The sequence below is a fragment of the Pygocentrus nattereri genome, chromosome 6 (genome assembly GCF_015220715.1).
Source record: "Pygocentrus nattereri isolate fPygNat1 chromosome 6, fPygNat1.pri, whole genome shotgun sequence".
In the NCBI taxonomy this organism is placed as follows: domain Eukaryota; kingdom Metazoa; phylum Chordata; class Actinopteri; order Characiformes; family Serrasalmidae; genus Pygocentrus; species Pygocentrus nattereri.
This window is the reverse complement of record NC_051216.1, coordinates 36834299-36856157: the sequence shown is the minus strand read 5'-3', so window position 1 is coordinate 36856157 and position 21859 is coordinate 36834299. Positions and strand designations below refer to the sequence as shown.

The 21859-nt window shown below is 41.8% G+C and overlaps 1 protein-coding gene across 11 annotated transcripts in view; it reads right to left on the bottom strand.

The window, feature by feature from the left end:
• The window catches only part of map4k4 (mitogen-activated protein kinase kinase kinase kinase 4), a 129890-nt gene that overhangs the window by 67318 nt on the left and 40713 nt on the right, over window positions 1-21859 (bottom strand). For 9 of the 11 annotated variants that reach the window (XM_017723992.2, XM_017723995.2, XM_017723997.2 and 6 more), the window contains exons 5-11: window positions 16077-16187; window positions 14379-14469; window positions 13691-13821; window positions 12223-12277; window positions 8485-8563; window positions 2419-2594; window positions 1357-1429 (exon numbers count right to left, since the gene is read on the bottom strand). In XM_017723992.2, coding sequence (XP_017579481.1) covers window positions 1357-1429; window positions 2419-2594; window positions 8485-8563; window positions 12223-12277; window positions 13691-13821; window positions 14379-14469; window positions 16077-16187 — 716 coding nt within the window. Of the gene's footprint in view, window positions 1-1356; window positions 1430-2418; window positions 2595-8484; window positions 8564-12222; window positions 12278-13690; window positions 13858-14378; window positions 14470-16076; window positions 16188-21859 lie in introns of those variants that run through there. The other 2 variants (XM_037539681.1, XM_017724000.2) reach the window with 2 other exon arrangements.

Below are 21859 nucleotides of genomic sequence, written 5' to 3'. Positions count from 1 at the left end.
ACAAGCAAGGACTGGGTGAGTTTCACCACTTTGTGAACAACTGCATGAGCAAATAGTCCAACAGTTTAAGAACAAAATTTCTCAATGTGCAATTGCAAGGAATTTAGGGATTTCATCATTTACAGTCCATAATATCATCAAAAGAATCTGGAGAAATCTCTGCAAGTAAGCGACAAGTCAGAAAACCAATATTGAATGCCGTGACCTTCGATCCCTCAGGTGACATCATTCTGTAATGGATATTACCACATGGCTCAGGAACACTTCAGAAACCCATTGTGAGTGAACACAGTTCGTCAACTCTGCCATGCAAAGCGAAAGCCATATATCAACAACACCCAGAAACGCCGCCGGCTTCTCTGGGCCCGAGCTCATCTGAGATGGACTGATGCAAAGTGGAAAAGTGTCCTGTGGTCTGACGAGTTCACATTTCAAATTGTTTTTGCAAATCATGGACATGATGTCCTTCAGGCCAAAGAGCAAATGGACTGGTCTGGATTGTTATTAGCGCAAAGTTCAAAAGCTAGCATCTCTGATGGTATGGGGGTGTGTTAGTGCCCACGGCATGGGTAACTTGCACATCTGTGAAGGCACCATTAATGCTGAAAGGTACATACAGGTTTTGGAGCAACATATGCTGCCATCCAAGCAATGTCTTTTTCAGGGACATCCCTGCTTATTTCAGCAAGACAATGCCAAGCCACATTCTGCACGTGTTACAACAGCGTGGCTGCAAAGTAAAAGACTGCGGGTACTAGACCAGCTTGCCTGCAGTCCAGATCTGTCTCCCTTTGAAAATGTGTGGCGCATTATGAAGTGCAAAATACAACAACGGAGACCCCGGACTGTTGAGCCACTGAAGTTGTACATCAAGCAAGAATGGGAAAGAATTCCACCTTCAAAGCCTCAACAATTAGTGTCCTTAGTTCCCAAATGCTTATTGAGTGTTGTTAAAAGGAAAGGTGATGTAACACAGTGGTAAACATGCCCCTGTCCCAACTTCTTTGAAACGTGTTGCAGGCATCAAATTCAAAATGAGTGAATATTTGCAAAAAACAATGAAGTTTATCCGTTTGAACATTAAATATCTTATCTTTGTAGTGTATTCAATTGAATACAGGTTGAAAAGGATTTGCAAATCATTGTATTCTGTTTTTATTTATGTTTTACACAACGTCCCAACTTCACTGGAATTGGGGTTGTACAAGTGCACTGCCCAGCACTACTTAAAGCCTGAATTGTGTCCGTACTGTAGTCCATAACAGTGTGTTATACGTTGTCAGAAACCACATTATCAGATCTATTAAAGATGATGATTTAGGCATGTGATGTGTATGCACATGTGTGTTTAGCTACCTTGGCTCTCCTTCCTGCTCAGGGGTTTCCTCCTCCTCTTCCTCACTACCACTGTATTCATACTCAGTCTCATCTGAAACAGCCAAAAATAATAAATAAAATGAAACCATAATACACTTCGTTTCTGGCTGCAAAGAGAAACATTTTTACATACACACATACGTACTGCCTTTACAAACATTTGTGAAAGAACTGGTTGTTCTAAAGAGCGCACCGAATTTGAGCATGGTACTGTAACAAGGAAACCACCGTTACAAAAAGTCAGTTCTAGGGGTGAGTGGGGGGATCGGTTATTCAGATGTGAACAATTCTGAATCAATTTTTTTTGCACATAACAAAAACAACTGTGCAACGGGAACTTCATGGCATAGGTTTTCATGGCCAAGCAGCTGAATGCAAGCCTTACATCGTCAAGCACAATGCCAAGCGTGCTAAAACTCTGGAGCAGTAGAAACATATTCTGTGGAATGACGAATCATGCTTCTCTATCTGGCAGTCTGATGGTCTGGGTTTGGTGAATGACTGACTGAGGAGCGATAATGCAATGGGGTTGGTTTTCAAGGGGTTGGCAAAGGCCCTTTAGTTCCAGTGAAGGTAAATCTTAATGCTTCAGCATACCAAGACATTTTGGTCAACTGTATTATTCCCATTTTCTGGGATTAGGTTTGGGAAGGCCATTTTCTTGTGCACAAAGCAAGGGTCATAAATACATGGTTGGGAGAGTTCAGTGTGAAAGAACTTGTCTAGCCCGAACAGAGCCCTGATCTCAGTCTCATCAAACACCTTTGGGATGAACCAGAATGAACATCGCGAGCCAGTCCCTCTAGTCCCAACATGTGACCTCACAAATGCTCAAAGCACTCTAAATTAATACCTGTCATTAGAGCACAAAACCATTAAAAATCCTTTCAAAAGAGTGATTCTATTCATGTTACAGCTGCATGTGTATTACTTATGCTGCTTATAAATATCAGTGGGTAATCAATACCACCATTACCAATACTAAAAAAATCTGTATAAGGTTAAAAATGGCCACAAATCAGTCTGAAAGAACATGCAGACCTTTCTCTCCTCTCTTCTTGCGAGTACGGTCGATGTGGTCTTTGAGCTGGATGCGCACTTGTCTCTCGTTGGGCTGGTCCCTGATGAAAGGATGCTTCAGCAGCTGGTCTGTTGGAGGCCTCTGTGTGTAGTTTTTTACCAGACAGCCTTCAATAAAGCTAAAAAATTTCTTGGACCTGAAGGACAAAGAGAAGGAGAGAGGTAAAAAGTGATGAAAGAAAGAAAATGAAAGATAAAAAGAAAATAAAGAAACAGAAAGAAAACTAGCAAAAAACAAAGTAAGAAAAAAGCAAAGAAAAAAAGAAAGAAAATAAAAGAAAAAAAGAGGAAAAAAGTAAAGAAAGAAACTGTCAAATAAACAAAGATAAGCACAGCTTTAAAAAGGGATACTTTTGCTCTTTAACCTGATCTGTTCAGTAACTCTTAATTGCAGGTCATTGTTAATGTGTAAGGGTCCAGCCGGTCCCTTATGTGTAAGGGTCCAGCCCATCATGCACCACCTGTTGCCAGCAGAGGGCGACGGCACGAGGAGCCAGGACTAATCAGGCTCACTCGGTACACCAGCGGGCTCCCCTACTTAATGCTGCGGCAAAAGGCAGCATTTGCCAAACCTTTGTAGAGGGGTGACCGGTATGGTACTTAGTCTTTGAAAAGAAAATAATAGAAAGAAAAAAAGAAACAAAACTGCCCCAAACCAAAAAGAGAGAAAAAGAGGGCTGAGAAAAAAATAAAAGAGTGCCCCCCAAGTTACTTACAAAAAACAAAAAAATACAAGTCATACAAAACGTGTTTGCTCTAAGAGCAAACAAGTGAAGGGAAGCATAAAGTCTGCCTTCCCGTCATAATTGCGGTGGCTGTGTCTTTTGTGTTCTCATTATCGTTTATATCACCTTTCTAACTCAGCCTTTGTTTGAGCAAGCTGGTTCTAGAGTTCCTTTGTTTTGTTTGGGCTTCAAACGGGGTTACCTGTGCATCCCGGTGATGCAGCGGTAATGCCACAGACCGTCAATCGGTACAGCAGCGGTGCGAACCCGGCTCTAGGTTACCCCCATTTCACAATGTAGCAAAGACAGGCTCTGTTGCCCCAATAAACATCCTGGCTTTCAGTTCTGCACTTGGATTCGCCTCCCCGCGGTCCCATAACATAATGAAGCTACATGACACTAGTGAAGTGTTCATGAAGCTACAAGCCCTTCTCAACAACTAACCAAAACCTACGCACATATTTATAAACAGTTATTTCAGTATTCCAATAGGAATGTGTCATTTGTCAGACTGGATTTGCCAACAATCAAGTGACAGTGACTTTATTTTTTTCTTAATTAGGTTGTCATGACAACAAGTGAAAATGACTTCATCACCATTATGTCTCTGTGAGATAATCCTTATGAAGTCTAAAACATCAAATGTCATCTGATAAAGTTGGCAAATGCAATCTCAAATACAGCCGCAAGCGGTAATGAGCGGGTTCAAGAACGTACCAGCAGTACAAACCCTTTTGCAGGTTTAGCCCATCAGGCCTAAAAAGGCCTCAAGCTGTTTGGATCTTATTCAAAGGTAGAGTGAATAGAAGTGAAATGAAGTCAATTCATCAAAAGGCCTTCAGTTGCCATATACAAAGAGCAGAGGTCTTTACCCACATTATAAGTTTCCATTCATATGTGCTGAGCTACACTAGTTTGTAGAAAATCCAAGAGTTTTTTAACATAGATGTCTGAACTACATGACTAATCGCAGCATTTCTCACATAGTACCACTTGCACAGTGGACTGGTTCAGTATTTAATCCATTGACTTGATGTAGGCCATAGTGAGGCCTAATGCAGTCACAAGGAGCCCTTTAGGTGTAGAGCAGCTCAGTGAAACTGGGTCAGAATTAGTCAAAAGACCTCATTATGATATCAGTATTGATCAAGGACGAAAACCATAGACATTCACCAGGTTTTGCTGAGAATGACCTTTTGACCTTTGTCTAATAAGCCTTTGTACAGTGAAATCTTTGAACAAATAAGGCAAAATACCAGAGAAGCAGTACAATTTTTGACATGACATGCAATTAGAAAGTTGTTCAGGTGAGTGAACTGAGTCTTATGGCACCGATTGTTTACTGATCAACCTTGTAATAACATTGTAATAATTGAATTTTGAGTGCTAAAGTGCCCCCTAAAGGCCAATCTTGACACTCCCTTACAGTCTCACTTTGTACACATCCTTCAAGTTTGGAGATGATCTGCCCAATGACTTGTTATAGCAAATCAAGTTAGCAATGCCATAACCACAGTAATTAGTTGACTGATCCACATGGCCCTGAGTAGAAAAGTCAACATTTTTTTTGAGAATTATTTACCTAGAGATGCCCCAGAGTTATACTAGACCAATTTCGAAAAGTTTGGCTGAAAATCCAGAGACTAGTTCAAAAAGTATGGTTTTCGAACAGTTACTGATTATTAAAAAAGTGAAGTTTTTAAATAAACATATATTTGCAATATTGTTTGACATGATGTACTACAATGGATTCATATGGAATTCATCAGAATTGTAATAATATAGTAATGACATGTAATAATAGGTTTATTTTTATGTATGGTGCCCCCCCTGTGGTCAAATCCTTTGAAAACTAGACTGTTTGTTAGGAAGTGGATACATTTCATGGCGATTGGTCAATGTTAAGCCTGTCAAAGGCCTGCTGAATGCTGGATTGGCTGATGGTGGCCATAAATTTCAATGTATCAAATTGGCCTTCAAGATTCATTTATAGTATGTGTAGTAGATGATGCCAAATGCAAGTTTCAGCTTGATTGGATGCATGGATGCTGAGAAACAGTTAATTGGCAATTGCCCCACCCCCTAATGACATATGCCCACCACAATTGAAAGGCAGGCACAGAATCTTGTTTTGAATAAGCATATAAAGTTTCAATGTTTTTGGCTAAATAATTCTTGAGTTATACAGTCTTAAGTGAATTTTGAGCTGTCAGAAGGGCTAATTAGCATATGAATATGCTTTTTTTTTGTCTCTGCACATCTTGGTTTAGGAGTTATGAAGCAAAACAAGTTTTGGTGCTCTATAGCGCCCCGCGCCACCAAGTTTGGTGTCTGGATGGCTTATGGTGCAGAAGCAGAAGAAGAAGCAGAAGAAGAAGCAGAAGAAGAAGCAGAAGAAGAAGCAGAAGAAGAAGAAGCAGAAGAAGAAGAAGCAGAAGAAGAAGAAGCAGAAGAAGAAGCAGAAGAAGAAGCAGAAGAAGAAGAAGAAGAAGAAGAAGAAGAGCAAAAACAATAGGGTTCTACGCATTGCGTGCTTGAACCCTAATAACAAATCCCTACTGGAATACTGAAAACATTTCTGGCCACCATTATTCGCACCATTTTCTTTATCTTCATAAATATATTAAAATATGCCAACTTTTTATCATTGGAATATTTTAATAGATAGTCTTACATTATTAAACAAAAACATCTTTTTTCAACTTATAAGAAGGGATTTTAAAGAAAATGAACAAAATATGACATGCACAGTATTAATGCCACCCTTTCATAACATTTTGTTGCACACCCATAGCAGCAATGACAGTCTCCAAGCATTTTTGGTAGCAATGTAAAAGCTATCAGGCTGCTCCAGCCTGATGGAAGTTTTTTCCCCAACTCCTCCACTGCAAACTTTTCAAGCTTGTGAATGTTTGCAAAGTTTCGTTTCAATATGGTAGAATTCAGCTTTCTCCAAAAGTTTTCAATGGGATTGTGTTCAGGAATCATTGCTGGCGAATTTAAAAGTCCACTTCTTCCTTTGCAACCACTGATATTTGACACAAATGTAGCTTGCCTACACTAGGCAACAATTCACATTTCGCTCTGAAATACATTGGTAATCTTCTGATTTTATTATTCTTTCAGTTCAGTTGAGGCCTCGAGTACCTGAAGCAGCAACATTATGGCTCAATCACCAACTTTGTCTGAAGCGTCATTTCCTCTACTATAAACAAATGGCTGTTGTGCATCGCCAAAGAGCACCATTTTCGTTTTGTCTGTTCAAAAAATGTTTGCCCAAAAGGATTGTGGTTTGTCTAGATACACAGATATATTGCTAAAAGTATTCATTCACCCATCCAAATCATTGAATTCAGGTGTTCCAGTCACTTCCATTGCCACAGGTGTATAAAACCAAGCACCAAGGCATGCAGACTGCTTCTACAAACATTTGTGAAAGAATTGGTTGCTCTCAGGAGCTCAGTGAATTCCAGCATAGTACCATGATAGGATGCAACCTGTGCAACAAATCCAGTCGTGAAATTTCCTCACTACTAAATATTCCACACATTCAACTCCCAGTGGTATTATAACAAAGTGGAAGTGATTGGGAAGGACAGCAACTCAGCCAAGAAGTGGTAGGCCATGTAAAATGACAGAGCAGGGTCAGTGAATGCTGTGTTTTCTGTGGTGCGCAATCTGCGGTTGCCAACTTTGTGCAGAGTCAATCACTATAGACCTCCAAACTTCATGTGGCCTTCAGATTAGCTTAAGAACAGTGCATAGAGAGCTTCGTGGAATAGGTTTCCACAGCCAAGCAGCTGCATCCAAGCCTTACATCACCAAGGGCAATGCAAAGCATCGAATGCAGTGGTGTAAATCGCCATCACTGGACTCTGGAGCAGTGGAGACGTGTTTTCTGGAGTGATGAATCATGCTTCTCCATCTGGCAATCCGATGGACGAGTCTGGGATTGGTGGCTGCCAGGAGAAATGGTACTTCTCTGACTGCATTGTGCCAAGTGTAAAGTTTGGCGGAGGGGGGATGATGTTTATCAGGAGTTGGGCTTGACCCAATTAATTCCAGCGAAAGGAAGTCTTAATGCTTCAGCAGACCAAAACCTTGTGGAAAGGCTTCCCAGAAGAGCTGAAGCTGTGATAGCTGCAAAGAGTGGGGCGACATCATATTAAACCCTATGGATTAAGAATGGGATGTCACTCAAGTTCATATGCATGTGAAGGCAGACAGGCGAATACTTTTGGCAATGATAAGTCATGCCGTCTTGTGTCTTTCTTTCAGCAAATGTACATTCCTACAGTGCATACTGAGCATTCCTTGGCCTTCACACTTTAGATCTCTCTTGGTTTAGTGTGGTTCAGGTTGAAACCAATACTACAGGTTGGTCTGGATCTACCTTTAGCTTTTTGGATGTTATACATGGTGTTTTTTGCAAAGTTCGCAATAACCTTCGTCGACTTCTCACAGATTTTCCTCTTTGACTCACAATCAAGGAGGTTCTTGACAGTTTCATGAGCAATAAACTTCCTAATTACATTACACACTGTTGAAACATGGATCAAAAGGACTTTGGCAATGGCCTTGCAAGCAAACGTAGCTACCTTTTGCTTTGACAAGAGCTCTGCACACTCTTGGCAGTTCAAGCAGCAGACACTGTTCAGAGGAGACTGCTGCCATCAGGCCTTTATGGTCAAATTGCTGCAAAGAAGCCACTACCAAGGACGAAGAACAAGAAGAAGAGACTTGCTTGAGCCAAGAAACACAAGGAATGGACATTAAACCAGTGGAAATCTGTACTTTGGTCTGATTGATCAAAATTTGAGATTTTTGGTTCCATGGCGTGTCCAATCTGGTTTGTGCTTAATGGAACAATAAATTGATTGTCAACAGGACAATGACCCAATCACAGGTCCAAGCTGTGTAATGTACTCTTATGTAAAGCAAAACCAAGCTACAATATCAGCTGTTACAATGTTCTATATCATTCCACCCAAAAAAAAGGTCACCTGACATAGATGTTATTTCCACTTGGCACAAAATGTGAAGGTTTTCAAATCCAGACATATAATCTAGCTGTCGGTCCTGGATTTTGTTGTGACAGGTAGGTAAGACTCTCAGTGGCTAATCAGTTACCATCAGCAGTTCAGTTAACTAGCAGTGATTACAAAATGCAGGACTGGAAACTGGATTCCAGACCACTTAAAAACCTCTAAACTAGTGACTAGAGCAAAATTTCTATTAAATCTGATTGAAATTGAAACAGATCTGATAAAATGATCGAATCAGTCTTGATCAAGACACTCACCATTTTTTGGATTTCAGTCTAGGCGGAGGGTTTCTGGGAATAAGGAAGAGGGCTCTCATCGGGTGCATGTCGCACAGTGCTACAAAGACAAAACAGACACTTGAGCAAGGTATTAAAAATTCAGTTTCTATCTCCGAACATCTACAGTGCATCCAGAAAGTATTGACAGCGCTTCATTTTTTCCACATTTTGTTGTTACAGCCTTATTCCAAAATTATTCAATTTAATTAATGAATTAATTAAATTCATTTTTTCTCTCAAAATTCTACACATAATACCCCATAATGACAAAGTGAAAAACGTTTGTTTGAATATTGTGCAAATTTATTAAAAATAAAAAACAAACAAAAAAATTCACATATACATGAGTATTAGGAGTGGGAATCTCACGATGTGATTACAATTCAGAGGGCTGCGATGCGATTATAAAACAATTATCGATGCATCTTGATACATCTTTTTTCTACACAGGATCTCTTTTTTTCCTCACTGTGAGGACTCAGTACTTTTAAAACCAAGTATTTGTAACAATCTATAATGAGTTTACTTCCAAGATCTTGTATTAATAAAACAAATGGAAGTGATGTGTGAACTGGAAGACTCTCATTCACTGCTTTTGTTTGGAGCTCATTAGACGCTGCTGCCATTCATTTGCAATAAAATCCGCAGTTTACGGTGAAATAAGATCCAGTGACCATGGATGTCCATGCATCACGTTATAGCCATTCTGCCCGTTTTCTTTAGTGATTTTATAACGCATCTGGTCATGTTGTAGAGAGTAAGGGGTCACTGTGTCAGTAAAATGTCTGCAAGACGGGATGCCTGCAACATAGCGCGAAAGCCCCATTTCTCAACAAGACTGCAGGTCACTTAGCAACGCTGTCTCCCCTGGCTATTAGCGAACGAAAAGGCAGAGAGAGCCAAGACGAACATTTGGAGATGAATGGAGTTATTCACATTTATAAACATTGCAGTTGGTGTCCTAGAACATCAAATCTGCAACGAGAGACTGTCAAACACTTGTCAAACACAAAAGTTGTGAAGCAGAGGTCGCTTCTCTCGAAATTTCCCGTTCACCTTAAATGGTGCCGCATTTACATTTGGTGCCTCGGTCAGAATTTAAGGTGGAACGGTAAAATTCAAACAAGAACCTGGAACATAAGAAGCGACTTCAGCCTCGTAAAACAGTCGAACGATAAGAGACATTTTACAATAAGCTGCTCTACTTCTGAGGAAAAACTTTCTGGCAGAGACGTGAGAAAAGCTGCTATAGCTGAGCTAAAGCTGAAAGCAGAGCCAAGTCTGTGTTTTCATTCATATTTTTAGCCTATAGTAGGACATTCGCACACACTGAGACGTACTGGGCATTAAATGTTGATTCCTGTTGAAAGGGCAAAAACGGCTCTTCTGAACATTTGTGTTGTGACTCCTGATCTAACCTGGCTTTAATGCAGAGGGAGCTGGTTGGATTTCTCGTTCATCCATTTGTGTTTTTATGTGCTGCCAGAATGTCCAGGTGCTGCACCACTTCCAAATTCCGCCCTTTACGTTTCGTCAACATTACGTTATAAATTAAATTTTATTCATAAAATTTATAACATTCAAAGAGTTGTCCCGAAGCCACTCCTTTGTCATCTTGGCTGTGTGCTTAGGGTGGTTGTCCTGTTAGAAGATGAACCTTCGCCCCAGTCTAGGTCCAGAGCGTTCTGGAGCAGGTTTTCTTCATGGATGTCGCTGTACATTGCTGCATTCGTCTTTCCCTCAATCCTGACTAGTCTCCCAGTTCCTGCTGCCGAAAAACAACCCCACAGCATGATGCTGCCACCACCATGCTTCACTGTAGGGATGGTATTGGCCAGGTGATGAGCTGTGCCTGGTTTCCTCCAGACTTGGCATTCAGGCCAAAGAGTTCAATCTTTGTTTCATCAGACCAGAGATTTTTGTTTCTCATGGTCTGAGAGTCCTTCAGGTTCCTTTTGGCCAACTCCAAGTGGGCTGTTGTGGCTTTTACTGAGGAGTGGCTTCCGTCTTCCGTACAAGCCTGATTGGTGGAGATGCTGGAGAAATGGTTGTTCTTCTGGAAGGTTCTCCTCTCTCCACAGAGCAAGGCTGAAGCTCTGTCAGAGTGACCCTTGCATTCTTGGTCACCTCCCTGACTAAGGCCCTTCTACCCTGATCACTTAGATTGGCTGGGCAGCCAGCTCTAGGAAGAGTTGATGGAGGCCACTGTGCTCATTGGGACCTTCAATGCTGCAGAGATTTTTTGTACCCTTCCCCAGATCTGTGCCTCGATACAATCCTGTCTCTGAGGTCTACAGCAATTCCTTGGACTTCATGGCTTGGTTTGTGCTCTGACATGTACTATCAACTATGGGACCACATATAGATAGGTGTGTGCCTTTCCAAATCATGTCCAATCAACTGGATTTACCACAGGTGGTCTCCAATCAAGATGTCAAAACAACTGAAAGATGATCAGTGGAAACAGGATGCACTTGAGCTCAATTTTGAGTGTCATGGCAAAGGCTGTGAATACTTATGTACATGTGATTTTTTTGTTTTTTATTTATAATAATAATACATAAAATATGCAAAACATTCAAACAAACTTTTTTCACTTTGTCATTATGGGGTATTGGGTATAGAATTTTGAGGGAAAAAATTAAATGAATCTATTTTAGAATAAGGTTGTAACATAAAATGTGGAAAAAATGAAGCGCTGTGAATACTCTATGGGTGCACTGTACACTTAGAGTGAATGTAATGACAGTTTTTTTTTTTCATTCTTCATATTGAATCATGTAGATGTAAACAAAAATCATTCTGAGTGGTTTTGTCCGAATTGTTCTCAGTGATGGTGATAGGAACCAGACATCCACCTCTATAATCTCTCTCACACAAGGTTTTCACTTGAAATGGTAATGACTACACGGTCTAATGTGTGAGACACTGTTTTACAATACTCTTCAGACGATTTTGGCTTTAAAATCCATTCATGGCAAACTGACGCAAACTGTGTTATGAGGCAAAAAGAAAGCTTTTTTCAGATTTTCCACTGTTTTGCCATCATCAGTAATCCGTACAGAAACTCAGATGAAACGTCGAAGTTCACTGGGAGTTTTAGATTATAAACAAAATGGCTATATTTGTATTGTAGATATGGTGACCCCTTGTTCTTATCATCTACTTTGTAAAGAAATCTGAGTCTCTACAATGAACCACTCTGAATGAATGTTTACATCTCAACCACTGAATTAAGGAGAAATTTTGAAAGTTCAACAAATTCCCATTTAAAACAAGCATTGATTACAAAATTTGAAAAGTTTAGAAGTTTTGTTATAAATATAAATAAAAAAACAATGCATTAGTTACCATATATATTTTGATTAAAACAGAGTTTCTCTGTAGGTGGAATATGATTTTAAGAAACTTATCCAACCTCACAAAAGTAATAACAAAAGAACAGATTTGTGTGAGGAGTCTGGATAGGTTAATTCTATTTAGTGTTTAAAACTTGTTTAAGATGCTGTGGTTGTCCATAAAAGATGCATTCTAAATGACATTAAGTAGGAACCTTAGTCTAATGGGGGAAAAAATTTAACAGTTAACAATTTTAGGTTCAGAGCAAACACTGGCATGGAAGACTTTTAAGAAGGAAGGGCAGGTAGAGGAAAAGTGTAAAGCAACCAGAAGAAGAGTATAGCGAAGGTAAAGCTGTGGTGAGTTAACTGCACTTACGTGGTGCTCCCTCAGCCATCTCTATAGCTGTGATTCCACAAGACCACAGATCACTCTGGATGAAATCAAGAAAGATGAAAGTTTTCAAGAGTAATAATTTAGTGCAAAGTAACAGTTTCTCAAAAAAACATCTAATTTACACATTTTCCCTTCAACACACTGAGAAAATATGGTCAAACAAAATGCTCAGGCCAGCTAGTCACACACAATTAATAGACTGATGACTATAAATAAAAAACAATGATCTATTTGGATTTAATTAGGTACTTCACTGTACAGTAATATTTCCATCCATCCATCCATCCATTTTCTAAGCCACTTCTCCGTTTGTATATATAAAATAGCTTAGCCACTATATACACAGCAACAAATCCACTTTTAATAGTAATAGGCAGAAATACGTTCTCAGTCTTTCAGATAGCAGACTATGTCTGACAACTCAACACACACACATGTTTGTTTTGTTTTTTTCAGAATCAGACACCAGACATCTGAGAAGTTAAATGTCTCTAAAATCTCCCTCAAAGAAAGGTATTGAGTAAAATGGTTATGAATACACTGCCTGATGTCTGAGACATTGTTATACAGTAACTTTATGATATCCATCATCGACGTTACATAAAAACTCAGATGACGCATGTTGGTTCACTGGTGGTTTTGGATGGTAAATAAAATACCATCCAAAACCAAAATTTGCATTGTAGACATCAGTCCTAGATTCTATCACCACCACTATAAAGACATGAGTCTGTAAGTTCTCTGCAAATTAATCATTTCACATTATAACAATCTGAATGACTGCTCATATCTCAACTGCTGAACTATACAGAAAATTTGAAAAATCTGTGTAATTCCCCTTTAGGCATCATTGCTTTTCTCCATGCCTGATTCTCGACACATCAAGCCCATTATTTTTCATTAACAAGCTCAGCTTAGCTCATCCACTATGTTTGTTCTGTTAACAACAGAATAATAATGAAAACAGTTACCCATAAATATAATATTAATCCAAAGTTGCTATCTGTCACAACTGGCAAGTTAATTAATTTCATTACTCACAAATTAATAATTGTGGTTGCAATTGCGACCATTTTAGTCGCAGTCTGGAGCCCTTTAGAGATGTGTCTCAAGCCACGTTTCACCCACTATGGCTTTTCGTAGTATGGTTCTTTATTTAATTTATTAAGTAATGAAGAGGGTTCTAAGATAGTGAACAATGCAGGAAGTTGCTGAATTGTGTCACTGACTATGAATGTTGGCACTAGTGTGTACAGTTTAAAATGTTTGGATGGCGTATGTTATCTGCTTGATGCATCTGGCATGCATGTAGTTGTTATTTTAAAATATTTTTTTGACAAGTGTACACAGTATAAAGATTATTATAGGTAATTACAATCAATTTTAACATTCCAATCAATGTAGTTGATTTATAGATTACAGTACATAAACAAATACATGCAGGTCTTACCCTGTAGTCATAGGTAGCATCGGGGTTTTCGTCACAGGCAATGACTTCAGGTGCCATCCAGTATGGTGTGCCAATGAAGGTGTTCCTACGGCCAACGGTGCGGTCGAGCTGGGCACTCACACCAAAGTCCACTGCCAGATGTAACCAGAGCAAACCAGTTCAAAGCACTTTACCACAAACGAACAGACAATGGGATTAACAAATGTTAATTCAGCTGTTTTTGATAGTATGGGTCAAAATATGCAAGAATTCACTAATATGGTGATATGGTTCAGTTTCATTAGCTGATGTATTTGTTTCAGCAAATCTATTTTAAACATTGATATTTCAAACAGAAAAAAATTAATTTTGCAAATGGTCAACAACATCTATTAAATAACTTGAATAGGCTGAGTGTGCCATCATTTGTGCAGTTAGGAGTTCACCTCTGTAACCGCAACAGTTTTATTCCAAAGTAAGAGGTCATTCATTGTAACATCATAAAACAAATGCAATTATTACACATTACTGTAACTGAATATCTGGATCCATCAATACTGTCTATCAGCCGCACAGCTAGAGCAAATAATTCACATTGCAGTATGTATTTTACTTTTAGGTTTAGACTCCAAGTAAGAACTACAAATACAATAGTTCATTCAATCCAAACTCTTACTGGGCAACTACTTTAAAGAACATCTATTCTTACCCAATTTGACCTCTGCATTTTCAGTCAGAAGTACATTCTGCCCTTTTATATCTCTGTGAATGACATGATGGGCATGTAGGTGAGCCAGTCCCTGAAGAAAAACACACACACAGACTTTGAGTCTAGAGTTTTGAGCACACTGAAACTGATTCAGTGCATGAAAACAAGAACCTGTGCATGAGTGCCTTATTTACATAGCATTTGCAAAGGACACTCTACAATTTACCCTTCTATAGATGTAATTTACGTGAAACACTACCTAATACATGTTTTAACAGTGATCTAATAAAAGAAAAGTACTCATCAGCTCATGTGGTTTTGTAGTGTGTGGTCAAGCAGGAGGTGGACAGAACATAAACAGCTTTATAGCGTTATAATTTAAAAAGAATAAAACGTGAAATGAACTTAATACAGACTTTGTCAGTTGGCTGATTGACGTCACTGTGTGATAATTATAACAAAATACTGGCTGTTTAAGTGACAATATTGCAGTACCTGAACTTCTGCTATATTTTAGGCAGATATTTGCTCTACTCTCTTTTTAAATAGAACATATAGTCAGAGCCTTTGTTTATAGCAGTGTACATGTAAAAATAAGTAAATCCACCGTAGAACAAGGACTGCTGTGTGCACAATTATTAATATTATCATTATATAAAATTTTTACTGTTATTGCTGATATTGATGCGCCTGACATTACTTTGATTATTTAGCTGCAAATAAATAAAAAATAAAGTGATGAATAACAAAACTGTGCATGGTCCTGCTGGCAGGTCCTGGTCATTTACTTAAAAACTTACTTCTTCACACTCATATATGTAATTTATATCAAGTTAAAAAAAATAATGCTTAATGTGCAGTGAGATCAAATAATGCTTAATCTCTAGGCTGCATGCTTACAGCAGTAAGATCTCTATCTTTCTGAAAGATAGTTATTTAAATAGCCTGCATTTATCTTGGAATAGGTGTAATATGCAAAATCAAAATGCTAAAAGGATAGTCTTCTTATTTTCTGCTTAACATCCATCAGTTAGCCTTAGGTCTTAGGTTACTTCTTGGTTTCATAGGTTATTTGCGAGCCATGTAAATCTGAAGACTAGTTGGATCAGGTGTGTTGGGAGCAGGGAAACAAATGTGCAGGACCAGGGTTGAGAAACTTGTTTTTCAGAAAAAATGTGGAAAGCCTTTTTTAGTTTTGAAAGTGAAGGTACCCTAACACTGATAATAATCAACATCCCTAACCAGGTTAGGTATCCACCTGCACTGGAATACTGTGAGTTCTTTGAATGTTCTTTTCTTTCTTTACATATTTACACCTAAAAGTATTCTTAATTATCGTTAAGGTGGTCTTTTATGGTCTTTCACCACCAAACAACTAATGACACCCAATACTTTAAGTCTTGTTTATTTATCCAATCTTTTAGTCTGTATGGCCTACTTTCATTGAAATTCTTCGATCCTCATCTTGGAAACAACACTAAAAGCATCAAGATGCAACTGTAGACTTGTTATCTCTCTTATGCATCAACTAAAGAAACAAAGCCACAGAAGCCAAGAAACAACTGAAAGGCCTAATGTCCAGTACATATGATTCCTATACAAATGTGCGATTTATCCAATATACATGAAAATACCCTTGAATCAAAAACGTAGTTACAAAACTTTGATCTGACAGTGTGTATAGGTGTAGTACTCTACCCTGAGAATCTCTCTAGAGATATATGCAATCCAGTCCTCCTTCAGTGAGTTTCCTTTAGTGTTCTTCACCAGATCAGTGATTGAGCCAGCACCACAGAACTCCATCACCAACTACACAAAGAGAGAGAGTGGCAAGAAAAAAAAAAATGAATGCAAATGCAAAGACTTCATTTTTTTAACTGGAGTATAGGGTATAATCAAATGTTTTATGTTTTAACTCATCTGGGTCATCATATTTACCCAATCGGCTGATTCTGAAGGCAGTTATCCGCTTCTATACAGTTTCACACACTGTACTGAGACATTTTCTCATTACCGTGTAAAATAATATTCTCAAATTCGACAACCAAGCTAGACTGGAATGGTTATTTATATATATATATATATATATATATATATATATATATATATATATATATATATATAAAATATATATATATATATATATATATATATATATATATATATATATATATATATATATGTGTGTGTGTGTGTGTGTGTGTGTGTGTGTGTGTGTGTATATATATATATATATATATATATATATATATATATATATATATATATATATATATTTTTTTTTTTTTTTTATATAAAAATATATATATTTTCCAAGATGGCGGCGCGCAGTAGCGCAGCGGCTTCTCACGCTCCGAGCGTACACCCTGTTTTGAGCTGTTTTTACATCAGTTCTGAACCCAACTTCACACGCCCCACGCGTGTGAGTTATAGCAGAACCGAACTTTTGAGGATTAAGGACAGTTTGGTCAGAAAAACAGCAAAAATAGACAATAATATCAGAGCTACGCTGGGCAGGCTGAAGCTCCTACGAGTGCTGGTGTGGGGGAGCAGAGCGCCACAGACAAAGAGCAGGAGGAGGCGGTGCAGCAGACGGCAGAAGAGGGGGAAACGCGCTGGTGTGTTAGCTAGGCTAAAGGCTAATGCTAACCGACTCCCAATTCCGTCGCTTTTCCTGTCTAACGTCCACTCTCTGGATAACAAGCTGGACCTGCTGCGGCTGAGGATGAGTGTTTCTGAGGAGATGAGGAACTGCGCTGTGATTTGTCTCACGGAAACCTGGCTGAACCACACCATGCCGCACTCAGCCTTCCAGCTCGCCGGCCGGCAGCTCTTCCGAGCGGACCGCAACCGGCTATCCAGGAAAGCCCGGGGGGGGCGGCTTGTGCGTCTACATAAACAAAGGTTGGTGCACAAACTGCGTGTTGGTAAACAGCCACTGCTCCGAGGCGACAGAACAGCTGACTGTGAAGTGTCATCCTCACTATCTGCCTCGTGAGTTTTCGGCGGTGTTTGTGATCGCTATTTACATAGCACCGGATGCTAATGCTAACAACGCGCTGAAGGAGCTTTATGACAACATCAGCTCGCTTCAGAACAAGCATCCGGAGGCGTTCTACGTGGTAGCGGGGGATTTTAACCACGTAGAACTGAAGAACACGCCGAGGTTTTACCAACACGTCAACATCCCAACGCGAGGTAATAACACGCTGGACCGTGTTTACACCAACGTGCGGGACGCGTACAGAGCCTTCCCCCGCCCCCACCTCGGGCTCTCCGACCACATTTCCATCATGCTGGTCCCTGCATACCACCCCCTACTGCGTCGCTCCAAACCCACACAGAAGACCATCACTGTGTGGCCCAGTGACGGCGACGCTGTGCTGCAGGACTGCTTTGGCTGCACAGACTGGCAGGTCTTCAGGGAGGCTGCTGAGTGTGAGGGGGAGCTGGACCTGGAAGAGTACACATCTGCTGTTCTCGGGTACATCAGCAAGTGCATGGAGGACGTCACTACCACCAAGACTGTGACTTGCTACCCGAACCAGAAGCCCTCGCTGAACGCAGAGGTGCGTTCTCTGCTGAAAGCCAGGGATGCTGCCTTCAGGTCTGGGGACTCAGGTGAACTCAGGAGGGCTAGAAGAGAGCTGACTGTTGGAGTCAAGAGGGCAAAAGCTGCATATGCTCTGAAAATCCAGGGACACTTTTCCTCCCAGGACCCACAGAGTATGTGGAGGGGCATAAAGTGCATCACGGACTACAAATCCAATGTTGCACAAAGCTCCAAAGACCCATCCGTGCCTGAGGCTCTCAACAAGTTCTACGCCCACTTTGAGAATCATTACGCCCCTCCCCCAGCACCAGACTCACACACTCACCAGGAGAGGAGCCCCTCAGCGTGACACCAGCAGAAGTAAGGAGGACGCTGAGGAGGATCAACCCCCGGAAAGCTGCTGGCCCAGACAACATCCCCGGACGGGTGCTAAGAGACTGCGCCGACCAGCTCTCGGACGTCCTGGCGGACATCTTTAAGGCCTCCCTCATCCATGCAGCAGTCCCCACTTGCATGAAGACTGCCACCATCATCCCGGTCCCCAAGAGCTCTGCAGTGACGGGTCTGAATGACTACCGGCCAGTAGCCCTCACGCCGATAGTAACAAAGTGCTTTGAATGACTGGTTCAGACCCACATCAAAGCCACCATCAACGTCACTGTGGATCAACACCAGTATGCGTACAGGAGGATTGATCCACAGAGGATGCCATCTCCTCTGTGGTCCACACTGCCCTCACCCACCTGGAGCAGAAGGATTCCTATGTTCGTATGCTCTTTGTGGACTTCACATCTGCTTTCAACACCATGATTCCTCAGACCCTGATAACAAAACTCTCCTCACTTGGACTGAGCTCTTCCATGTGCAACTGGGTCCTAGACTTCCTGACCAACAGGCCGCAGTCTGTGAGGATTCACAACATCTCCTCCCCCCACCATAATCCTCAGCACTGGCTCCCCTCAGGGCTGTGTGTTGAGCCCCCTCCTGTTTACACTGCTTACATATGACTGCTCACCTATCCATCCAGGCTGTCATATTGTGAAGTTTGTGGACGACACAGCAGTGGTTGGATGCATCACAAACAGGGATGAGTCCAACTACAGGCAGGAGGTGGAACACCTGGAGGGTTGGTGCAGAGAAAACAACCTCTGCATCAACGTAAAGAAGACGAAGGAGATGATTGTGGACTTCAGAAGGGGCCATCATGACCACCTCCCTCTGCACATTGGAGGTTCTGAGGTGGAAGTGGTCGACAGCTACAGGTACTTGGGTGTGCACCTGAGCAGCAACCTCACCTGGAGCAACAACACTTCCACTCTGGTCAGGAAGGCACATCAGCGGCTCTACTTCCTCAGGAGGCTGAGACGAGCTGGACTCGGGAGGGCAGTCCTCACCTCCTTCTACAGATGTGTGGTGGAGAGCGTCGTGTGCTCCAGCATCAACGTGTGGCATGGAAGCTGCTCTGCTGCAGATAGGAAAGCTCTGCAGAGGGTGGTGAAGGCTGCACAGAGGATTGTTGGAGTCAGCCTCCCCAGCACCACAGACATTTACACCTCCAGATGCAGGAAAAGGGCTACCTGCATCAGGAAGGATCCCACCCACCCAGCACATGCACTTTTTGTCCCGCTCCCCTCAGGCAGGAGGCTGCGGAGCATCAAGTGCAAAACAACCAGACTCAGAAACAGCTTCATACCAGAAGCTGTAAGGCTCTTAAATTCCAACTAAACACACTGCACTGACACTTACAAGAACAATTACTGTTACAAACACTGTCACTTTAAACCGCACTGAGACACTTTATCTACTGCTCAATTCAATATCATGCTGCTATAGCAAACTTGCACTCTGGACTTCATATTGCTGCTAACTGCCTACTCTCCTACTCTCCCTCTCTTGTGTATTTACCTTATATTTATCTATTTTAATAACAGCTCTTGGGTGTAAACTGGACCATGAGATCTTAATTTCGTTCCACATCATGTACCATGATGCCATGCCATGGTACCTCATGTACCATAAATCTCCTTGAATCCTTGAAAAAAAAAAAAAAAAAAAAAAAAAAAAAAAAATATATATATATATATATATATATATATATATATATATATATACACACACACACACACACACACACACACACACACACACACACACACATACACATACATACACACATATATATATATATACACACACACACACACACATACATATATCCATCCATCCATCCATCCATCCATTATCTTCCGCTTCTCCGGGGTTCGAGTCGCGGGGGCAGCATCCTAAGCAATGAAGCCCAGACCTCCCTTTCCCCAGCCACTTCCACCAGCTCTCCAAGGGGGATTCCGAGGCGCTCCCAGGCCAGCTGGGCGATATAGTCGCACCAGCGTGTCCTGGGTCTTCCCCGGGGTCTCCTCCCAGGTGGACTCGCCTGTGACACCTCCCGAGGGAGGCGTCCAGGAGGCATCCTAACCAGATGCCCGAACCACCTCAGCTGGCTCCTCTCGACGTGAAGAAGCAGCGGCTCTACTCCGAGTCCCTCCCGGATGACTGAACTTCTCACCCTATCTCTAAGGGAGAGTCCAGACACCCTGCGGAGGAAACTCATTTCGGGCCGCTTGTATTCGCGATCTTATTCTTTCGGTCATTACCCAAAGCTCATGACCATAGGTGAGGGTGGGAACGTAGATCGACCAGTAAATCGAGAGCCTTGCCTTATGGCTCAGCTCTTTCTTTACCACAACAGACCGGTAAAGAGCCCGCATCACTGCTGACCCAGCACCAATCCACCTGTCAATCTCCCGCTCCCTTGTACCATCACTCGTGAACAAGACCCCGAGATACTTGAACTCCTCCACTTGAGGCAAGAGCCTATCCCCGACCCAGAGAGGGCTCTCTACCCTTTTCCGCATGAGAACCATGGTCTCGGATTTAGAGGTACTGATTCTCATCCCAGCCGCTTCACACTCGGCTGCAAACCGATCCAGCGAAAGCTGAAGTTCGCGGCCTGATGTCCCCAATAGGACCACATCATCTGCAAACAGCAGCGATGTGACCCTGAGGTCACCAAACCGGACACCCTCCATCCCTTGACTGCGCCTAGAAATTCTATCCATAAAAATTACGAATAGAATCGGTGACAAAGGGCAGCCCTGACGGAGTCCAACTCTCACTGGGAACGAGTCTGACTTACTGCCGGCCATGCGAACCAAACTCCTGCTTTGTTTGTACAGGGCCTGAATGGCTCGTAGCAAAGAGCCATGTACCCCGTACTCCCGAAGCACCTCCCACAGAATACCCCGGGGAACACAGTCGAATGCCTTCTCCAGATCCACAAAGCACATGTGGACTGGTTGGGCAAACTCCCATGAACCCTCCAGAATCCTGGAGAGGGTGAAGAGTTGGTCCAGTGTTCCACGACCAGGGCGGAACCCGCACTGTTCCTCCTGGATCCGAGGTTCGACTATAAGCCGGACTCTCTTCTCCAGTACCCCTGCATAGACCTTGCCAGGGAGGCTGAGGAGTGTGATTCCCCTGTAGTTGGAACACACCCTCCGGTCCCCTTTTTTAAAAAGAGGCACCACCACCCCAGTCTGCCAATCCAGTGGCACCGCCCCCGATGTCCACGCAATGTTGAAAAGGCGTGTCAGCCAAGACAGCCCCACAACATCCAGAGCCTTGAGGAACTCAGGGCAGATCTCATCCACCCCTGGAGCCTTGCCACCAAGGAGCTTCTTAACTACCTTAGCGACTTCGGCCTTAGTAATGGACAAGCCTATTCCCATGTCCCCAGACTCAGCCTCCTCACTGGAGAACGTGTCGGTGGGATTAAGAAGGTCCTCAAAGTACTCCTTCCACCGCCCAATGACGTCCTCAGTCGAAGTCAGCAGCACACCATCTCCACTATATACAGTGCTAGTGGCACACT